Raw genomic sequence first — 20,335 nt, 5'->3', positions numbered from 1 at the left:
CAAGGAAATTATTAATACAGTACAACAAAAATAAATTATTTTATCAACTCTTAAGAGTTTTCCCTGCTACAAATTTAAGATTCTGATTTTTAACTTAAATGTCAGGATCCTTTCACTAATGTAATTCTCATGCCAGATTTTCAACATTTTCAGGTTCCTTAACTTCCATTTCCAGTTATTAATTTGAAAATTATTAGAAGAACCCATCTAAACCTCTTCCACCCATTCCTATTTTTTGAGTTTTAGATTGTAATTTCTCCTAAGCATATTCTTTTAGTCTTTAAAGGGCATTCTCACCACCTTGACATGTTATTTATTCCTTTACCCTTCTGTATTTGCTGCTACACTTCTCACATAAACCCAAAAGAAAGGACCTATGTTCACTAGAGCTGTACCACAAACAGCCACCAGATGGATGACACCTTTTAAGTACCACTCTTCAGATGTCTGCTGGGCATCTGCCACTGATGAAGGGCAAGGTTGCTTAAGCCAATCCCAGGTTCGTTCCTGTCTGTGCTTCACCTCATTGACTAAGATTGGCAAAGCTAGGGAAATAGGTGGATAGAAGATCAGTAGCATTACAATGAGCTGAGTCAGATCAGGGCTGCCATTTTTTGTGGTGGTAGCTCCCTATCACGGATATCATGTTCCACCCACAGTACTGAAGTGTGGATTAAAAATTGAGTAAACGTATTGATGTTTGAAGTAGTTTGGCAATTGGACCTAGAGGGGTGGTTGGCTGTCTGGTCTTCAGGCAGAGACTGGATAGCCATCTGTTGAGAAAGTTCCAGCTTCAGGCCACACTTCTGATTCTGTATGGATAAAGATAAAAATACCTGCAGGTGCTAAACAGGATTGATCTTGCTGCCGAGAATCTGTAGCATAATTTTTGCTATGCCAGAGTTAAGGTTGCACTGAAAATTCTGGATGAAAGTGAAATATGGCGTACCTGTGCCATTTGCAAAAAAAGATCGGATTTTATGTGTATACTGCTTTGAAAATTAACTTTGTTTATTATACTGCCCTTCACCTGAGAATCTCAGGGTGATTTACAGCAAAACAAAAACACGTAATGTAATAATCTGAGACACTATATCAAAAGACCATGTTTTATTTTGTAAGTTTGTAACAAAATGATGTTATGGCTCCTTCACTTTTGTGACTATAATGTAGCAATTACTTAAGGAGGAAAAAGTAGCAAGTAAGATTTGTAAATAGCTTTGGATGAGACCTGATTCTCCCACTTAACTGTTGCTGATTAATAAAACACCAACATTAGAAGAAAAGAGATCTTTAATACAGTATGTGTTTTGACTTAAAATCTGGATCCAGCAGCCACTACATACAACTTCTGCAAGAGTTAGGTCATCTGTTCATTTTCTCTCTTTCTGGATAGTGTTAACAAAACTCCACCAAACTCTCATACATAGATTTTTTGAAGATAATCAAGGCACATGTAGAAATACTACTCACATTCCAATAGGCTGTTCTATGGCTCTGAGTGAAGATGGTTAGAATATCAGAAATCTTCAGTCTTCTTGCAGGCACAAATGAAGGTGGAAGGGGCAATCTTCAGCTCATTCTTACGGAAGGAAACCATGGCTCCTCATTAAATCTGAACTGATCCGTAGTTATACATGTTAGATAGTAGGGAGTCAGCAGAGGCACTGAATTAAAGCAATGGCCTCTATCCATGAACAAGCATTAGACTTAAAGACGTAAACAAAGTGGATACTGTGGGATTTTAGAGGGTCAGAATGCAAAGAGGATAAAAGACTAACACGGCAACCCTGTACTCACTTTCCTGGGAGTAAGCTCCATTGACTTTAGTGAGACTGACTTCTGAACACATAGATACCTAGGTAGACAGGATATTGAGTGCATACAGAGCTACATATAGTGCACAGAGAGCTGAGAAATCAGCAGGACTTCCAGTCCCAGCAAAACTGGATCCATTTTTTTGCACCGTGACTCCACTCATTTCGATGATTGCTCCAGTTATATTCAGTTCCTCTTCGCTTAAGAACTTGGCTTCTATGGTAAACACTTTTTCTCTTCTGCTGAAGTCATCTAGGATGCTTCCGACCTTTGCAAACAAGAAAAAGGCAAAATCAGAACTTCCTGGCGTGTAATACCATTACTTGATGAATGGTATCAGTGTTGAAAAGCAATAGACATAATGAGGATATAAGAGTCTTGCTGAATCAGGCCAAAGTCCAGCATTCTGTCCTCACAGTTGTGAACCGGATGCTTATAAGGAAGCCTACAGATAACAAGCAGCCTACTTGTAATCCCCAGGAGCTGATAATGAGAGGCATATTGCCTCTGACATTGGAGGCTAGTACATAGCCATCATGGCTAGTAGCCTTGATAGTCTTACCCTTCATGAATTTGCCTAATTCCATTTTAAAGCTATATAAGTTCATGGCCATTGCTATACCTGTGGATGGCAAATTCTGTAGTATAGTTCTTTTGTCTGTCTTAAATTTCCCAATATTTAGCTTCATCAGATGACTCCCAGGGTCTAGTATTATGAGAGGTGTGTGTGTATGTATGTCTTCATCCACTTTCTCCCCAAGCCAGGCATACGTTTATACACTTCTATCATGTTCCCCTCTTGCTTGCATTTTTTATAAACTAAAAACCCCCCATATGTTGTAACCTTTTTCTCCCTGTGGAATTGCTCCAGCCCCTTGATCAGTTTGATGCCCTTTTCTGAAACCTTTTCAGCTTCTACAGTGACCAGAATTGTACATAATATTCCCATGTGTAGTTGCACCATAGATTTGTGTAATGGCATTATGATACAGGCAGTTTTATTTTTTGATCCCTTTCCTATTGCTCATTAACACAGAATTCACCTTTTTGACAGCTGCTGCACCATGAGTTAACATTTTCATTGATCTATCCACTACAACCTGAAGGTTGATTTCCTGGCGAATTTAGACCTTATTAGCGTTTATGTGAGGTTAGTTTCTGGGCACCAATGTTAATCACTTTACACTTGTTTAACACTGAATTCTTTTTTTGCTATGCCCATTCAATTCATTACATTAACGAAAGGTGCAGCATGCATCACTGTAGAATTCCTATTTTGAGTTTATACTGTACAGTAAGCATTATGTTGTTCATTTTTATTAGAAAGCACACACCTCCAAATTCAGTGAGACTTATTCCTTAGTAAGCACACAAAGGGTTGCTGCCTTTAAAAAAATAATTCCTAAGCTTGACTTGTTGCCACAATACTTACTCACAGCCATATGGAAGAGTTATGTGTGCTGATCTAATGGATCAGCCAAGGATGTGCACAAACCTTATACTTGTGAATGTGCAGTAGTGACATTCTGCATAACCTCGCCCATTTCCAGGAAAAGTATCTTCTAGTGGTCTCTCTCTCTGCCTTAAGCACTAACTGGAATTCTCTCTTACCAGTGCAAGCTGACTGTTCACAATCTTCTTCTCCACAGATTCTACCAGGAGTATCAGCTGCTCCTCTGTCAATTCTGGAAAAGTGAGGAATATTGTCAGTTTCGGGAATGGGTTCCATTCTGTGAAATGCAAGGCCAAAGCAGAGACCTGGCAAAGATTTCAAGGATTTTCAGTTAGCAGCTGTAAGTTGCCTCACTGTTCTCAAAATAATTACTTGTCTTCCTCTACGGCTATCTCCCTTAAATATTCTCAAAGTGCTCTGTTTAGGGATCAGAGAATCTAAGAGCTCATTGGGGGGGGGGAGGATTATGTCCACATCTGGCAAAGGAGCTGTGCAAGATCAATATATACATGGAAGATAACTGTTGTCACAGTCTGGCACCTCCAGCATCTGTCCTGAAGATTGCAGGGCTGTTTGAGATGAGTGGGAGTCCTACAGTTTGAGCCTTGCCCACTGATAATCCTTAATCCTACCTGTAGGATGCCTCTCCCTAGCCCAAACACTCTGAATTTATAAAAGTAACCCATTTAGTTGTCTTATGTAGTTGTGACAAGATATGGAAAAGAATATTTGCAAATCATTGAACCAATTTTTGGTCATAATCAGAACTGTAAGAAAAAGTGTAAAAGCTTATGGATAGCTAAGGTCCAGGCTGCACATTCATCAGGTTGGAGCTTGCAAAGGCTGAATTCCTTGAGCATCCCAACTAGAAAATGATAAGCAAATACCACCACATCTCAAATTTTGGGGGGCAGGTGTGAACTTTCAACCAGCTTTAGTTCTGGCATCTGTCTTAAGGATGATCTGTCCTTCCATCCTTACTTTCAGCTGCTCCTGGGCTGAAATGTTCTCCATTCAAGTCAAATACTTGATTCTGATATTTTGAGAGGGATAATGCTTACCATCTAGAGCATAAAGGAAGTAGAGGACTGCCTCAACAAGGTCAGTGAAAACGGCCCCACTGGAATCTTGTAAATTCTCCACCAAGTCTCTCAGCTCTGGCTTGCCAGCCTTCAGCTTGAATTGACCGGTGCCTTCAAGAGCCTCTTCTAGCTGAGAGTTTAGGTTACAGCAAAAGATGTTAATGCCAAATGGTGGGTATATTAACATATGACCTGAGATTTGGCTATGCGTAGCACATATGTGAAAGTAGGGCTTGGTAGGTGATAGGTATCACTTTATTTGTAAATGGCTGTGAACATCAAGACTCTGGACCATTTGGTCATTTTTATTTAGATGTGGCACAATCCACAAAGCCTAGAAACATTAGGAAAAAGCATTACTCTTTTGGGCAGGGAGTATTGCAGTGGGGGAGCTGAGGGCCTAATGATAGACTGGACTGTTACGAATAAGTAAAGTTCTGACATCGGGTAACTGCAGTAGATAATTTTTGTACCTCCAATTTATTATATATATCATATTTTGTGTGTGTGTGTGTGTGTAGAAGATTGTAATGAGAGGGGCCCACCGTGTCAATAGGGCAAGGTTAAAGGAGGGTAGTCAAGTTCACACACCCCCATTGAAAGCAAGAGATATGAGAACTGCCAGATCCTAAGGAAGGACTCAACCAGCAACTGGAAACTGTATGATAAATCATCTTTTCAGTTGCAAACCCCTCGCCCACACCCTGAAAAACCTTTTCCTAATGTTCAACACAGCCACTGGTTTTATTTTTTTGTCCTACTTCTCCCTAAGTGGTTCAGATGTGTTTCCCATTTATAACTGGCCATACAAACCCCTAATTGTTGAGAGGCCGTGTCTGTCTGTTGCTACACTTCCACCCCCCCAAACCTGTGCCTTTGAGTCTCTTATTCAGGTCTGGAACATTTAATCTGTTGAACATTTTATTTAACACCTCACTTCACTGCTTTTGCTTTGTTTTGTTTTGTTTACAGAACAATTCTGAAGATTTAAAAAGTAGTGATTTTGTTTGTACTAGTATTTCTTTGTGTGTACAGTGGTACCTCAGGTTAAGTACTTAATTCGTTCCAGAGGTCCGTTCTTAACCTGAAACTGTTCTTAACTTGAAGCACCACTTTAGTTAATGGGGCCTTCTGCTGCCGCTGCGCCACCGCCACACAATTTCTGTTCTCATCCTGAAGCAAAGTTCTTAACCCGAGGTACTATTTCTGGGTTAGCGGAGTCTGTAACCTGAAGCGTATGTAACCTGAAGCGTATGTAACCCGAGGTACCACTGTATTACATTATTATTTCTAAACCACTCTGCAATATGTTAATTTAAGAGTGATATATAAATGAAATCCTAAAGTAAAATAATTTTTTTTTTAAAAAAAAAACTTTACCTGGAGCTCCAGTTCCTGCAACAAGTCATTCTCTCTCATTATCACCAGAAAGCCAGTTTGAAATTTGCCACGCAGCATCGCAGATAAAGAAGAGAATATTACAAATTCTGTCTTAACTTCCTGCTGTATGTCTTTACTCTTGTGTTCTCTGATGATTCCTGAGATCACTGGCAGTATGGACACAACTAGAGATTAGGGGAAGAGACAAAACATAGGGTTCACAAATTTGATACTACTCCATGTTACTGAAAAGAACCTCAGAATACCTGTAAGGTACCTTTTCTCCCTGTAGGACTACTAGCAATGCTGGAGGTTGTGGTAGGGTTAGAAGAAGAAGAGAAGAAGAGTTTGGATTTGATATCCCGCCTTTCACTCCCTTTAAGGAGTCTCAAAGCGGCTAACATTCTCCTCTCCCTTCCTCCCCCACAACAAACACTCTGTGAGGTGAGTGGGGCTGAGAGACTTCAAAGAAGTGTGACTGGCCCAAGGTCACCCAGCAGATGCATGTGGAGGAGCGGAGACGCGAACCCGGTTCCCCAGATTACGAGACTACCGCTCTTAACCACTACACCACACTGGCTCTCATTAGAAATAAGAAACTCTAATTCCTCAGTGTTACTGCTCCGATCAAAACTAGAACTAGCCCCTTGAAGGGCTGGATTATCTGTATCTATGCAGTGCCTGTTAGGAGCATCCTACTCTTGTGTAGAATCCTGGCAGAGACACATGCCCGATTGGCATGTTCTTTCCCTCCTGGTCGATCATTTGGGAGCTTCAAAAGCGTTCATCTGCCCGAACATCACAGCGACTAATTCATTAGCACACTCAGGGATCCGCAGAGTATTCACAGTTTGCGTAACAGAACTCAGTAGCTCAGCATTTGGCTAATCCACATTTATTTACATATAATACACTCGGAGCATCCTGACTTAGCTCCTGCCTCTTTCTCATCAGCCAGCAAGGAGAAACAACAAAGGACAATAGTCCCACTTCACGGAACAAAGTAACACAAAACATCCTGTCTCTGTCACTTCCCACACTGTGGAATGAAAACATACACCGTCATGTGATAGACAACAATCCCATGACTGCAGACATGGAAATGAATCTCCAACAGTGCCTAGGACCCACAAAACTCCCAACAGCCTACGAAAAAGTTTGGGGCCCACCAAAAAACTTCAATTAAAGCAAATTATTGTTCAATTAAGCCGTTTAACATTTATTCTGGACTGCAACCCCCCATCAGTTTTGCTGGCTGGGACTGATGGGAGTTGTAGTCAAGAATAGCTAGAGGGTGCTAGGATGAAGGCTGCATCAAACTCATAAACCTCACAGGTCATCTAGAGAAGCCTTGGAGTGCCTGCCTCTCATGGTACATGCAGCTTTGATGCTGGTACTCTGGAAATGTTAACATTCCCCCTCCACATTTTTGCCCAGGGCAAGAGATAAATATGCTTGATGCCATCTGCCAAGTATTTGATTTTGGTGTCCAGGAACGTATAACATTTTCTATATCTGAAGGTCAGGATAATATTTCAGTTTGATAAAATAAGTTTGATAAAAACAATAAATGTTTTATTTTGCCTAAATATTAGTGGCATTGGTTTTTTAAATCCCACACGGCACAAGATCTATTGTCTTCCTTCAGAATCATCAAAAACATCTTTACTGAGGCATTGCAATGTAAAAAGGTAATCAATTATAAAGTTAGCCGAAACAGTAGTTTTCAGATTTCCCACCTCAAAACCCACATTTAATTCCAACCTACCATTCTGAAATCTACTTACATTTTCTCTCAATTGAATCACATTGTCTACTTGCGCATAGTTGAACAGTTTTATCTGGAAACAAAGAGGGAATCAGTGCAATTTTAATGTATTGACACAGTATGAGCACACCTCTGAGTTTCCCATCAATAATCTAACTGCTGCATGGTGAACAATTGGAAGCTCCCAACTACTTTTCATGGTCTATTTTGGAAGTTTTTAAAAGTTGCATTAGGTAACGCAACAGAGTCTCCAGGCACCTTAAACAAGGAGTGTTCACCTGTGACTCTCCAAATGTTGTTGGATTCCAATAGTCAGAGATGGTGTGAGTTGTAATCCAGCAATTTCATAAGAGGGCAGATGGATGTAGGCAGGTGGGGGAGAAATGTAGGGTCAATGGGGAAAGAAATGCAAAACAACAACAACAACGACTCTGACAACTCCCATTTGTGGAATGCTCTCCCCAGGGATAAAACACTGCTCTGTAACCAGGCCTTTGGCTGATTATAAACATTCTTTGCCCTTTTAACTGTGGGAGGGGGTTTATTGGTTTGCTTTTTGTCTTTCTTTGTAATTTGTGTTCCTTATTTTTTGAACCACCCTGTGATCTTCAGATATATACAAATTTTTAATAACTGTTTACTTATATTAAACCTTAAATGTAAAATACTTTTTAAAAATTATATGTAAAATAAGTACAGTGGTAATTCACAAATCAGTGTTATGATAAGCAAGTTTACAGTGCAATCATATGCTATATTCACTTACTGAAAACAAAATCCTATTGAAGTTCAATGAGGCTTACTTTCAGTTAGGTGTGTAGTCTAACACATCTAGTACAGAGTCTACCATAGTTAGTTAATGTGCATGTACTTGTGTTACTTTTTCATGCTTTTATTTTATGGGCCACTTTGAGAAGCTTTCCAACTTTTAGAAGTGGTATAAAAATACTTCAAACCAATTTTCCACAGAATGAAATCCAGAAAGACTGTCCTCCATTTAAATCAGTGGCCCATCTAAATAAATATGCTTAGGACCGCACTGCAGTTCGCATGGGACAAGAACACATTTTATTCTATCCGGAGAAATGAGAAAGTACATATAGAGATTGTTGATCCTTCCCTCTCAGTTCCTTTACATTTCAGGAAAATAAAGATTTCATACCAATGTACATAACTGCCATCACCCCACATCTCTATTACATGCTGGATTTCTCTGCCATCGAGTATATCTGTTAAGAACATATTTTAATTTAGGATAGAGACAGTTTTCAAAGAGCCAAAGTTGGCATGATTCAGCTCCTGTTACCCATGGTGTTGTTGTCATTGCTTCACAAGACCTCCTGCTACAACAGCCAACTATTCCCTGCTTCAAGTTGAATCAAATGAAAACACAGGATTTCCCCCCCCCCTTTCTCAGACATCACATTAGGCCAGAGAAAAATGTATGTGCTGTGAATACAGCAATGACACTCTCAAGCCATCTCTATCACTCTGTCAAACGTCTGTAAAAAAATAAAAATGGAACTCCTAAAATGTGCTTACCAAAACTTCCTCTTCCCTTGGATGGATAGTGTGAAATATCTGGGAGAAAGAGCAAAAAGGTACTAGTTTACATAAAGTGTATGAATAATGGCATTTTGTTTTAATATTCAAATGTGTGAGCATTTATTTCTTACCAGTGATATATAAATTTGGGAAGGAAAGTAGACAGTGGGTCCTAAGATGGCTAAATTAAGGAAGTTCACAGAAGGAAAGTTTCCCATTCCCACGACCTCCGTGCCCCACAAACAGGCTCTCTGAAATAATGTGAGATGGGCTATGGGGGAGATGAGAAACCTTCGTTCCACAAGTTAACTTTTCTGAGGAGCCAAGCCATTTTGGGCCCTAAAGGAATGTGGGTGTGAAGAACACTTCCGCCCACATACAAGCCACAGCTGTCTGAATGCCATGCCCTCTAACCTTTTGCTGTCTTAGTAGTCTGCCGTGCCCTGTCTGTGGCCTTTGTCTCTGTCGTTTAAACACTGTTCAAGGGGAAAGTAACGCAGTGGAAACAGGTGCCAAAATAACTTTGTACCACCCCACGATCGCATGATTGGAAGATGTGCAAAGGGCATAGTCCTAAATGTATCTGACTGGTTTTGCATATTGTGCTAATAAAAAGAGCCTCTGCAGAGCTAGCAGGCAGCTTGCTTATGCATAGCTCACCTGCATGATCAACTCCTGTCTCATGTCCTTCATTTCAGGGCCCATTTATAAGTCTCACTGAAATCACTTCTGATTTATGCCAATATTGAGATAGAACTGGACGCTGTGTTGAATATCAAGATTCATCTGTGTGGATTGAACCGAGGAGTGCTGGGTGCCCTGACTCAGAGCCTTTTTAAAAGCAATTGCTTTGGTGCATCCCAGGTCCTCTCCCATTTTGGGCTGCAGGAGTAAGTGGGAGGATGGTGGCAGCAACTACTGGAGAATAAGACCCACAGGCAGCACTGCAGGGCTGCTGTGTCACCGCTGGGCAAGGGAGAAGGTGGGAGAGGCTTTGCTTGAGGAACCCTTCTTCGCCACGAGTTCCACCTCAGCAAGGCAGCTAAGTCACAGTGGTCTAGGTCTCAAACAAAAAGTATCTTACATGCATCTCTCTCTCCAAATAACAGTTGCTTGGCTCTGAATGCCAGAATGCAGGATTTGGGAACGATGATTGCTTTCTTACTGCCTCTGCCACCCTAGAACATGAAAGAAGAATTTGGATCAACCACATGGAACAAAATTTGACTGCAAGGATGTGTGTGTCCGTCCCCCACCCCTTATTTAATGAAAGGCCGCAACTCGAACCTGACCTTCAGTTTCAGATTGATGCAGGTGTCGTAAAAGATGTTGCCTTCAGCATTGCTGGATTCCCTGAACTCTGTCTCTTCCACGGTCTCCACTGCCTCATTGATGACAAACAGGTCCCTTTGAATCATCTTTGATTGTTTAATGAACTCATGTTGCAAGTTGATTTTCCTGAAGAAGAAGAAAATATGCATCCGTTATCCAACAGAGCAAAGTGCATAAAATAGCAACACATATACAAACTTCATGCAGTGCATCTTCTGCAATCTATATCGTCGTTCTAAATACTGTACAGGATTTTTTTCACTCTGGACCCATTTCCTCTGAGTCCAAGCATGGTTTTAGGACTGAATCAGCCTTTATTGCCCTGCTGAAATGTGACACAGGAGTGTGACCATGTCACTTTTACCCGGCATCTCAGTAGCTTGGTATTTTATGTGAGTGGTACCTCGGTACTTCCGGGTTTCGGCGGTCCGTAACCCGAAAAAACGCAACCTGAAGCATCTGTAACCCGAGGTATGACTGTATATAGAAATGAGCAAACCAGTGATATTGCAGGGAGCAGGCTAGCAGGCGGGGCCCATTACTTACATCATAGGAGCCTACACAACACAAACACTGTTGCTGTATGTAGGTTTTATTTTATTTGTTTTTTTATCTTATATTTTGGAATTGTACATCCAGGTTTTTTTGTTAAAAATTTTGGGGCCCCCAAGAGAGTGGGGCCCTAAGCTATAGCTTGTTTAGCTTATACATAAATCTAGCACTGGACACACCTCTGTGGGGAGGGAATTCCATAGCTTAGAGGCTGCCACAAATAATGTCCTTTGCCTCCCCCCCCACACTTCTGAAGCAAGTGAAACAACCAAAAGGGCCCCCTCTACTGATCTTAACATATGAGAGGGTCTGTAGGGAAGGAGGTGGTCTCTTAGAAAGTGTAATGGGTGGTGTTGAGTTCCATTGGGTATATGAGGTCAATATCCAAAACTGTTTTCTTCCAGCCTTACCCATCTCTTGTTGCAGAATCAAGGAGCTGGGGGTGGACATATATCTTTCTCACGTTCACAGACCTCGAATGAGACATACTAACAGCCGCCACCACTTCTACTCTTGTCTCTTCAATCCGCCCACCAATATTTCCCTCCACTTTTCCATCGACGTGGTCCACAACAGTGACTGAACCTGAATCTTGGACTTCTGGAGATTAAAAAAATTGAGAAAAATCAATGACAATGAAAGGGACACTAGAACAACAAACGTAACTTTAGTCCATCTGGCTCATTGTCTTCTCTACCCTGTCTAGCTGTGGTTCTCTGAGTTTCCCAGCCCTGGAGATACTGGAGGGCAACCCAGGACTTCCTTAATGCAAAGTATGCTTTTGCCATGGTGTTAAGGCTTGAGGATTCCAATAAGTGGTTTTTAAAAACAATCTAATCAGTGCTATTTTTCTAGAAAAAGAGTTGCCAGAACTCATCATGAATGCCTCATTGTTCTCGTATGAGGGGTGCCAGAACTGAGTTCCAGCTGAAAAAAACACCCCTGAATATAATTATGGAAAGCAGAATAACATGAATTATAAATAAGATTCTACGAGAGATTTTGTGGGGCAGAGTGGGAAGGAGGGGGTTGGAAATTTGCCATCTATGAACTCCCTTAAGAGGGTTGGACTAGATGACCGTTGGCTCCCTCCTTTCCAACTCTATGGTTCTATCCAAGTCAAAACTAATGATAAAACAGCATAACTGTGAGTAAAGGTTTCAAAACACTATGGCACTACCACAAACCACGGAGAAAAGTGGGACGAGAAATACGCTCTAAAACAGTGTTTCCCAACCGGTGTTCCGCGGCACACTACTGTGCCATGAGACGTTGGCTGGTGTGCCGTGGGAGGGAGGCGGGCGAGTCGGGCGGTGAGAGGCGGCGGCGGCGAGGATCCGCGTCGAGCCGGGGGCGGCTCCGCGGTGGTGGTGCCGAGCGGCGGGGCAGCGCATGCAAAAGGGAGGAGCGCGAGACAGCGGAGGAGGAGGAGGCCGGCATGTCCGGGCAGCAGCAGCAACAACAGCAGCAGCAACTCCCGGCGACGGCTCCTCAAGCCCCGCCGCCGCCCCCTCCTCCGCCCGCTATCGCCGCCACCACCACAACAGCCGCCGCCGCCCCTCAGTCCCTCGCTCTGCTGCCTTCTCCCACCCCCAAAGCTTGGAGGTTCCCCGGCAAGGGGGAGGGAAAAAACTTTCACTTTCGTGCGTCCCTCCCGGCGTGACGCTGCGCGCTGACGTCACGGGGCTGTAATGGTGGTGTGCCGCGAGATTTTTTTCAGTAAACAGGTGTGCCGTTGCCTAAAAAAGTTTGGGAAACACTGCTCTAAAAGAATGCTAAAATGCTCATGAAATTGAATTACGCACCCTGCGTTTTTCTTGCCAAATCATGGAATGCACACAGCCCTGTAAAGAATGTGTGAAGGAGAATGAGCCTGAAATCATCTAAACCAGAGTGAGGAACCTGTAGGCCAGCAGAGGTTGTTGGACTCTTTAACGTCCATGAGCCCCAACCACCATGGTCCATGGCTAGAAATTCAGGGAGTTGGAAGCCAGCAACAAATGGAAGGCCAGAGGTTCTTCCACCTCTGTTCTACACACTTACCTGGGAGTAAGTCCCATTAAACTCAATATGGCTTCCTTCTGAATGTGTACGTATAACTTTGTAAATATTGGAAATTACCTAGTTTTGCAGCATGGTCTCCCGATAACAGCACATCACTTAGCTTGTATTCAGTTCTCTGAAAACGACTGGTCTGCCACCACGACTGCTTTCTCTTTCTTTGAACCAGGCAGAGAGGCCTAAAGTGCTGTTGGTCTATAACACTTCGTACTGGGATCAAATCTCCTGTTGGGTCCAGTTCCTTGGACAAAGATTTGGTTGCCTTATGAAACAACATTTCTGAGATGTATGCAAGACTTGCTGTTTGACCTTGACGGAGAAACAACGAGAAGAGGAACAAACACGTAAACTGTGTAGGGTGTGTTGTGCAATCTGCTGCAGAATGCCTTCCCCTTTTCCAAACAGTAATTCCTTCCAGCCTTCAAAGCACTTTTTAAATAGGTGTAGATGTATAGTCTCTGCTCCAATGCTATTCCCTGAGGCCAGTCATGTAGGGAGACATGGAACCACTGTGGAATGGTGCTTCCAATCCCCCAATTCACAGAGATGATTCCAGGAGGATACCTCGGTCAATGGAATTAAAAGCCATTCCCCAAGAAAAATGCACATTTCAGGCTGAACAGGACCAATTTCATGCCAAAACCAAGCCAAAACCTATATTGGAATTGTTCCAGATAGTCATACCTTGGAAGTCAGATGCCTTGCAAGTCAAACATTTTGGCTCCTGAACGCCGCAAACCCGAAAGTGAGTGTTCCGGTCTGTGAACGTTCTTTGGAGCTGGAATGTCGGACGCGGGTTCCAATTGGCTGCAGGCTTCCTGCAGCCAATCGGAAGCCGCGCCTTGGTTTCCAAACATTTTGGAAGTCAAACGGACTTCCAGAATGGATTTTGTTCAACTTCTGAGGTACAACTGTAATGGGTTTCCTCCTGAAGTGCCTGCAGCTCAGCTTCCGCTACCCTCTCCAACATCGTGCCCCTAAAATAGTATTAGTGAATAGAAGGCAATTGTCAAGGATCTTGGGGTCCTGAGAGGGGTTCCCCCCGCCCAGAATGGATGCACCACACATCCTTCAAGGCATCTTGGTCAAGTACCTTGCTTTACTTCTTCAGCCTGTTGGAATTTCCTACCTGTTACGCTACATATAGGATAGTGATGTACGGAATTAGTGATGTACGGAAGTGAGAGCTGGACCACAAAGAAGGATGATTGCTGAAGAATTGATGCTTTTGAATTATGGTGCTGGAGGAGACTCTTGAGAGTCCCATGGACTGCAAGAAGATCAAACCTTTCCATTCTGAAGGACATCAGCCCTGAGTGCTCACTGGAAGGACAGATCGTGAAGCTGAGGCTCCAATACTTTGGCCCCCTCATGAGAAGAGAAGACTCCCTGGAAAAGACCCTGATGTTGGGAAAGATGGAGGGCACAAGGAGAAGGGGACGACAGAGGACAAGATGGTTGGATAGTGTCTTCGAAGTTACAAACATGAGTCTGACCAAACTGCGGGAGGCAGTGGAAGACAGGAGTGCCTGGCGTGCTCTGGTCCATGGGCTCACGAAGAGTCGGACACGACTAAACAACAACAACAACAACATCCCAGTTCTATATCTTCATAATCTTGAAAGCCCTTGATTTCCCCCCTATAATCTGAAAATGATTTATTATTTATATATATGTGTGTGTGGATGTGCCAAGTCTTACATGTTGTTGCCATCATATGGTGGCAGCATGGCCAGCTCAGGATCCTTTGCTAGCCCAGTTCTGCCACCTCCTTGCCAACAGGGATACCAGCAACAGGAGGTTTGCTCACCTGCTATTTGGGTGAGTACATTGAGGCCGGTTCTGTGTTGGCCGAGGTTGGCAGGGGCTGCACAGAGGGACACTTCCACCTCTCAAAACCCCCTCCAGCCTGGTGGACCAGGGGCTTGTACTGTATTGCATTTATTTATTTCATCATGTACTTACGCCATTTCAATGCTGCTTGCTAAAATGACATTCTCTGAACGGCTTAGAATAAATGACTAAAAATAAAACATAAAACAAAACAAAAACCCCCAAAGCTGCATAAATAACAGCAAAAGAAAAACACAGATTAATCTACTAAGGCTGCAATTCAGTGGGATTCAATGGAGCTTACTTCTGAGTAGATATGCACAGTGCTTTTTTTCTTGAAAAACAGGTGCCGGTACTCACCATGAAGTTGTTACAGTAAGTGAAACACTTTTTAACAACAACAATAAGAGGTGCAGGTATTGCATACCCTTGAGTACTCCCGGGGGGGGGGGGAATCACTGGATATGCATGGGATTGGTCTGTAGGACATTTAAATTGCAATCTGCTGTTAGCCACTGGGGTTTGGATGGAGAAAAGAGTTGGTTCAGTTCAGATTTTACAGAAGCAGTGCTTTCCCGCCCTCCAAAAATATGTTTAGGTGTACTCTCATTTTGACTCAAGAAAATCTCCATTTTATAGTTCAAATTGGGAAAAATAAATACAGTAAATGGACAAAAGTACAAAGATTCACAAAATGTTTATATTATGGGTATGCGTACCCCTGCGTGCCCCCCCAGGAAAAAGCAGTGATAATAAGCAAACCAAAACACAACTAAAACTATATACAAAATGCATCATATTAGGGGGAAGTGTTTGCAAAAATGGGTAGATTGGGTAAAAATATATACAAAATGTGTAAATTAAAAGACGTTTGCCTTAAAAATGCCAATGATTTTTTATTAGGCTTCTTTTTTTTTAAAAAAGTGACAAACTTATGCAGAAACATGGAAAACTGAATTTAACATTGGGAAAAGAACTACAGCAGCACTGTCTGACTCCACCCTGTGACAAATCGGAGGAACGAGAACATTTCTGAAAGATAGGTAGCCGTGTTGGTCTGCCATAGTCAAAATAAAAAAATTCCTTAAGCTCATACCAAGAACTAACTTAGTTGGTCTTTAAGGTGCTACTGGAAGGAATTTTTTTATTTCTGAAAGAGAAATTTAAAAGGAAATGCTTCAGGCTACCCATGAGGCATCTTAAACACTGGTTTCTAATTTATTCTTTCTTTCTTTGCTGCTTCTTCAACAAGCCATCTGAATAAATCCTTTCACAGTCTGAGACTATTTAGAGATCAGATAACCACAAACATATCAGCAGCCACCCCTGATTTCCTTTTGATCACTGAAAAACAATGAGATCCCGTCCCTAAAAACAAGAGATATCCCTTCTTCAGCCGAACAAAAAAGCAACAGAAAAATAGCTGCCCACCGATCTATTGTTGAATGAACCTCTTCATAGAAACATTCAGCGCTTCTTACCTCCCCTGTACTTAAACAGCAATTTTTGAGAAAAGGCAAAAGGCTGGTTTCTTGGCTTTCAGAAATTGTATATTTCCAGTTGATTTTCACGCTTCAGCTGCAAAAACTGTAGTGGGAGCAAAACAGATTATGATTTTCCGGTTTCGGTTTCTGTTTCAGGGAGTTAGATACTCCCACTACTTTATTTCACTCCTTTTTTCGTTAATGCTGCCAAGTTTCCTAGGAATGCTTTCACAAATCCGTCATGGGGACAGGGGAGGTGAGCCAATGGGGTGATAATGAGAATTTAAGATTGTTTAGGACAGAAGAGCTCACTTTCAAAAGGCGCTGCATAACAGAATCTTGAGCGAGTCAGTCAGTACAAAAAAGTTCTGGGACTCCAACTCCCATCAACCCCAGCCAGCATGAATGAGCATGATGGGAACTGTAGTCCAAAAAATCCGCGAGTGCTTGTTATCCATGCTAAAGCCAGTTTTTAGCAAGCAGGGGATCAGATTAGAAAAGCAGACTGAGCTAACAGAGTTTGGAGCTTGGTTCTCTCAATGCATCTTCAACCCTTGCAGTTACTGAAAAATGCTGGAATATAAACTGTTGTGCCCAACTCTAAAATATTAAAGTAACAGACTCCACAAGTGTCTCTATTTTCCAGGGACAGCCCCGGATTTTCCGAAGCTGTCCCGGTTTCTGATTTGATTCCAGAGTGTCCCGCTTTTCCTTAAGACGTCCCTATTTTATTCAGAGAAATGATGGAGGGTATGGCGTTATATGACCCCCCCCCCGCCAAGTCACCAGAAGGCAGTTCTCCATAGGGAAGTCTTTTATTGTTTAATATTTCATTATTATTATTTTTTTAAACCCCAATAAGAAACGTTGTTTGTTTGTTTGTTGTTGTTGTCGTTGTCATTTTTCATACAGAATGCTTATTGACATAAGCACATACAAAATGCAGTAAGAATAATGAATGTAAAAATAGAAAAATGAAATGAGAATACAGAGGGGAGGGGGAAATCAGGATTTATCACATATAAGAGAAAGGTGAGTCAAATTAGTTCTCAATAAAGCCTCTCCACATAACCTGTGGAGCAGGGGCTTTAGTGGGCTGTGTGAGTGAGTTAACATAGAAAGTGTTATACCAAGTCGAATGAAAGTGGTCTATTCTTGATGAACCATTAAGGACTCTCGTTTGTGTGCCAGGTGTTCTGACAGTGCAATTGCTCCATACTTTCACTAGCCACTCCTCTCAGGAAGGAGGTGAGTCAGATTTCCATTGGGAAACCACTGTCTTCCTGGCTGTGGCAAGTAGCATAAACACAAGAGATTTATGCATGGTGGATGAAGTTGGTACCAGGCTCCAAGGATAGGAGCGCTAAGGCTGGATCTGGGTAAGGTGATGGTGGAGATAGTTTCAAAAATTTTGGTCCGGAATCTCTAAACTATGCATTTTATTATGTTTTTAAATATGTTGGAAGCCGTCCAGATGGCTAATTTTTGCGTCCTCTTCAGCAATCTGTTTGAGTAGTCTCTTTCACAGACTGAGATTGCCGAGTGATGAGAGAACCCAAACCTTATCAACTGCAACATTTAAGAAAAAGTGATTCCCCTTGTTTGCTGCTGCTTCATTTACTGGTCACTGGGGGGAAACCCACAGAGAACCTGCCACCAAGAATCACAAGGATCTCTTCTTCAACAGCAGGTTGAACAAAGAAACAGCTAATACATTTTCAAGGCCAGCCCCCCACCCCCACCCAAATCTCTTACTGCAAACTCTGAATATTTCTTACCTCTCCTGTACTTGGACAGCGAATTTTCAGAAAAGGATGGTTCCTTGCTTTTAAGCAATCGCAACTACTTCTGCGTATCATGTCTTCTGTTTTCGACACTTCTGTTGCAAATAAGCAGGGGGAATTCAACTTCCTTTTGCAGCAGATTTTGAATGTCTTTGGTTTAATGTTACTTTAAATTATCTGCCTGTGACAGTCTTCTTGGCTAATACTGTCAAACTTCCTAGAGAGGAGGACAACATATATTCACATTTGAAAGCAAATTTACCTAATTTTGCTTTTAAATCAGTTCACCTTTAAAGCAAATTTCCCTAATTTGCAATTTCTTTAAAAAATGCTCAAGCTGAACACACACGGAGAAGTTACTTTGCAATAGTATGTACATTAGAAAAAAATGCATACAAAATATCAGCATTAGGAGAAATTTACACTAGAATGCTGATAAATTTTCATTAGAGTGTTGTTGTTTTAAACCACAAACTAATGTGGAGAAAAATCAGAAGCAGTGAGAAATGAAAACTGACAGACTTGTCCCTCACTATTCAATCATGCTGACAGATGAATAAATGAAGGAGCAAGTAAGGTGATAAGGATTTAAGGTTTTACCATTGTTTGTAACAGGTTAGCTCAATTTCAAAAGGTGTTGAGATACAGAGATCTTTAGAGGGATCCCTTGACCCTCCAGTTGTGGTTAGACTCTCAGCACCCATCAGCCCCAGGCCAACATGGTCTAAGGGAGGATGGAAGTTGTAGTTCAAGAATATCTGCAGATGTAGGAGGGTGCTTGTTCACTTATCTCATTGGTGTTAAATCAATTGGATAAAGCCGAAAACCCAGATTTTAAAAATGGCTGGAGGCGTAGAGGGTGGAGCTTGATTCTCTCTGTGGCTCTGCATCCCTTGAAGTTACTGAGAAATGTTGGAACGGAAAGTGTTATTCCTAACTCTAAGGGACTAAAATGTTAATCTTTCTATATTATCTCTATATTTTGGAAAGGTTTTATAAATCAATCAATCAATCAATCAATCAATCAATCTGTCTGTCTGTTGTCTATGCATTTGGAACACCTCTTAGGATATCGTAACCAAATTTGGCATGGACTTGTTTCTGAGATTAAGGGACAAGTTTTGGTCTACGTGTTCCTAGGATGGTGTAGCACTTTGAAACAAGATGGCATTCTGAACCTTTCAAATCTGTACAGATTTGGACACTCCGTAACTGAAGTGTCCCTCCTAGAGAAATCCTCTTCCGAGGAGGACCTAGCACTCTCCAAAGCAAGCATCACAGAGAAGCAGGCAGGCCCCTGCCCAAAATAAGAGGCAGAGACCATAATCAGCCAGATATTATTTTGTACAATATGTCTGATACTCATGTATTCATTACCCTTATACTTTTATTATCCATACAACATTACTATTTTTAATGTAATCACAAGCCGAACAAATGAGTGAAGCTCTTCTTAGCCATCGATAGCTTTTAGCAGCTTATCTCTGGTAAACAAGATTTTGCTTTTGGGAAGCCAAGAGGTGAGCTATCTACTTGGAAGCTTGTGATAAATAAGCAAAGCATGAACAGGCTCAAATTGCATCGTGGAATTTCCAGAAAGGGCAACGGCATTCCAAGAAGGCTGGAAAGCCTTGTAATCAGGCCAAACAGCTTGCCTGCCACTCAACTTTGGGCAGAGTAAATGGAGAGAGAGGACTGGAGGACTAGAGGCAGGAAAACTGTAAAAACTTTAAGGAAAGAGATATTTGGGGGCAAAATGTCTGCAGCAAGCCAAAAGAAGGAGTCCACCATTGCTGCTCTCTGCTATCCCTCTGTGCTACTAGGCTGATGCAATAACTGTCTTCGGCAACTGAATGTTCTGTATGACCGAGAGCTCTGGAGTAGATGGAATTAATAGATCACTTTTAAAAACTGGTACCATTGTCTTGGCCTCTCTGCTTTGCCCTTCCAGTTCTGGCTTGCATTTATAGCACAGTGTGCTGATACCAGGCTTTCGAAACACCTCCCCTCACCGCCCTCATTATTTCAACTGTGAAATGTGGTTTCACTCTTTCCATGCTTATGAAATCTAGGAATTATATACTTCCATCAATCACAGCAAGTAGCAGTGAAGTAAGACCAAGCTGGTGTTAACCTTTATCTCAATGCTGTGCATTTTAGTTCCACTTCTCCTCTTCCCACACTGATGAAACCTTGGGCTTTTGAGCTACCATCAACCGTAGCAGTGATTTCACAATCCCTCT

At 42.0% G+C, this 20,335-nt stretch overlaps 1 protein-coding gene and 1 long non-coding RNA gene across 7 annotated transcripts in view; one reads left to right on the top strand and one right to left on the bottom strand.

The window, feature by feature from the left end:
- Positions 1 to 20,335, top strand: part of LOC309517860 — a 64,529-nt gene that overhangs the window by 1,998 nt on the left and 42,196 nt on the right. Inside the window, exons 2-3 of one of the 3 annotated variants that reach the window (XR_014213291.1) lie at positions 3,468 to 3,611; positions 11,357 to 11,461. This is a non-coding gene — a long non-coding RNA (uncharacterized lncRNA). Of the gene's footprint in view, positions 1 to 3,467; positions 3,612 to 4,258; positions 4,391 to 11,356; positions 11,462 to 20,335 lie in introns of those variants that run through there. The other 2 variants (XR_014213292.1, XR_014213290.1) reach the window with 2 other exon arrangements.
- Positions 1,276 to 18,553, bottom strand: GSDMA (gasdermin A). Of its 4 annotated transcripts, none has more exons than XM_082197324.1 (12): positions 18,087 to 18,553; positions 16,256 to 16,411; positions 13,052 to 13,300; positions 11,341 to 11,530; positions 10,339 to 10,504; positions 10,131 to 10,224; positions 9,044 to 9,082; positions 7,521 to 7,574; positions 5,734 to 5,900; positions 4,333 to 4,483; positions 3,430 to 3,503; positions 1,276 to 2,086 (listed from the first exon to the last, which is right to left on the bottom strand). In XM_082197324.1, exons 3-12 carry the CDS (start codon positions 13,266 to 13,268, stop codon positions 1,859 to 1,861), a joined length of 1,380 nt encoding a protein of 459 aa, XP_082053450.1. In that variant the 5' UTR covers positions 13,269 to 13,300; positions 16,256 to 16,411; positions 18,087 to 18,553; the 3' UTR covers positions 1,276 to 1,858. The 4 variants fall into 4 exon arrangements, with proteins under 4 accessions (XP_082053450.1, XP_082053448.1, XP_082053449.1 ...); XM_082197322.1 differs by having other exon boundaries at positions 16,306 to 16,411; positions 18,087 to 18,552; XM_082197323.1 differs by lacking the exon at positions 16,256 to 16,411.

Source organism: Podarcis vaucheri (assembly GCF_965113315.1).
Source record: "Podarcis vaucheri genome assembly, chromosome: 13".
In the NCBI taxonomy this organism is placed as follows: Eukaryota; Metazoa; Chordata; class Lepidosauria; order Squamata; family Lacertidae; genus Podarcis; species Podarcis vaucheri.
The sequence above is the reverse complement of the archived record's forward strand: the minus strand, read 5'-3'. Positions and strand labels throughout refer to the sequence as shown.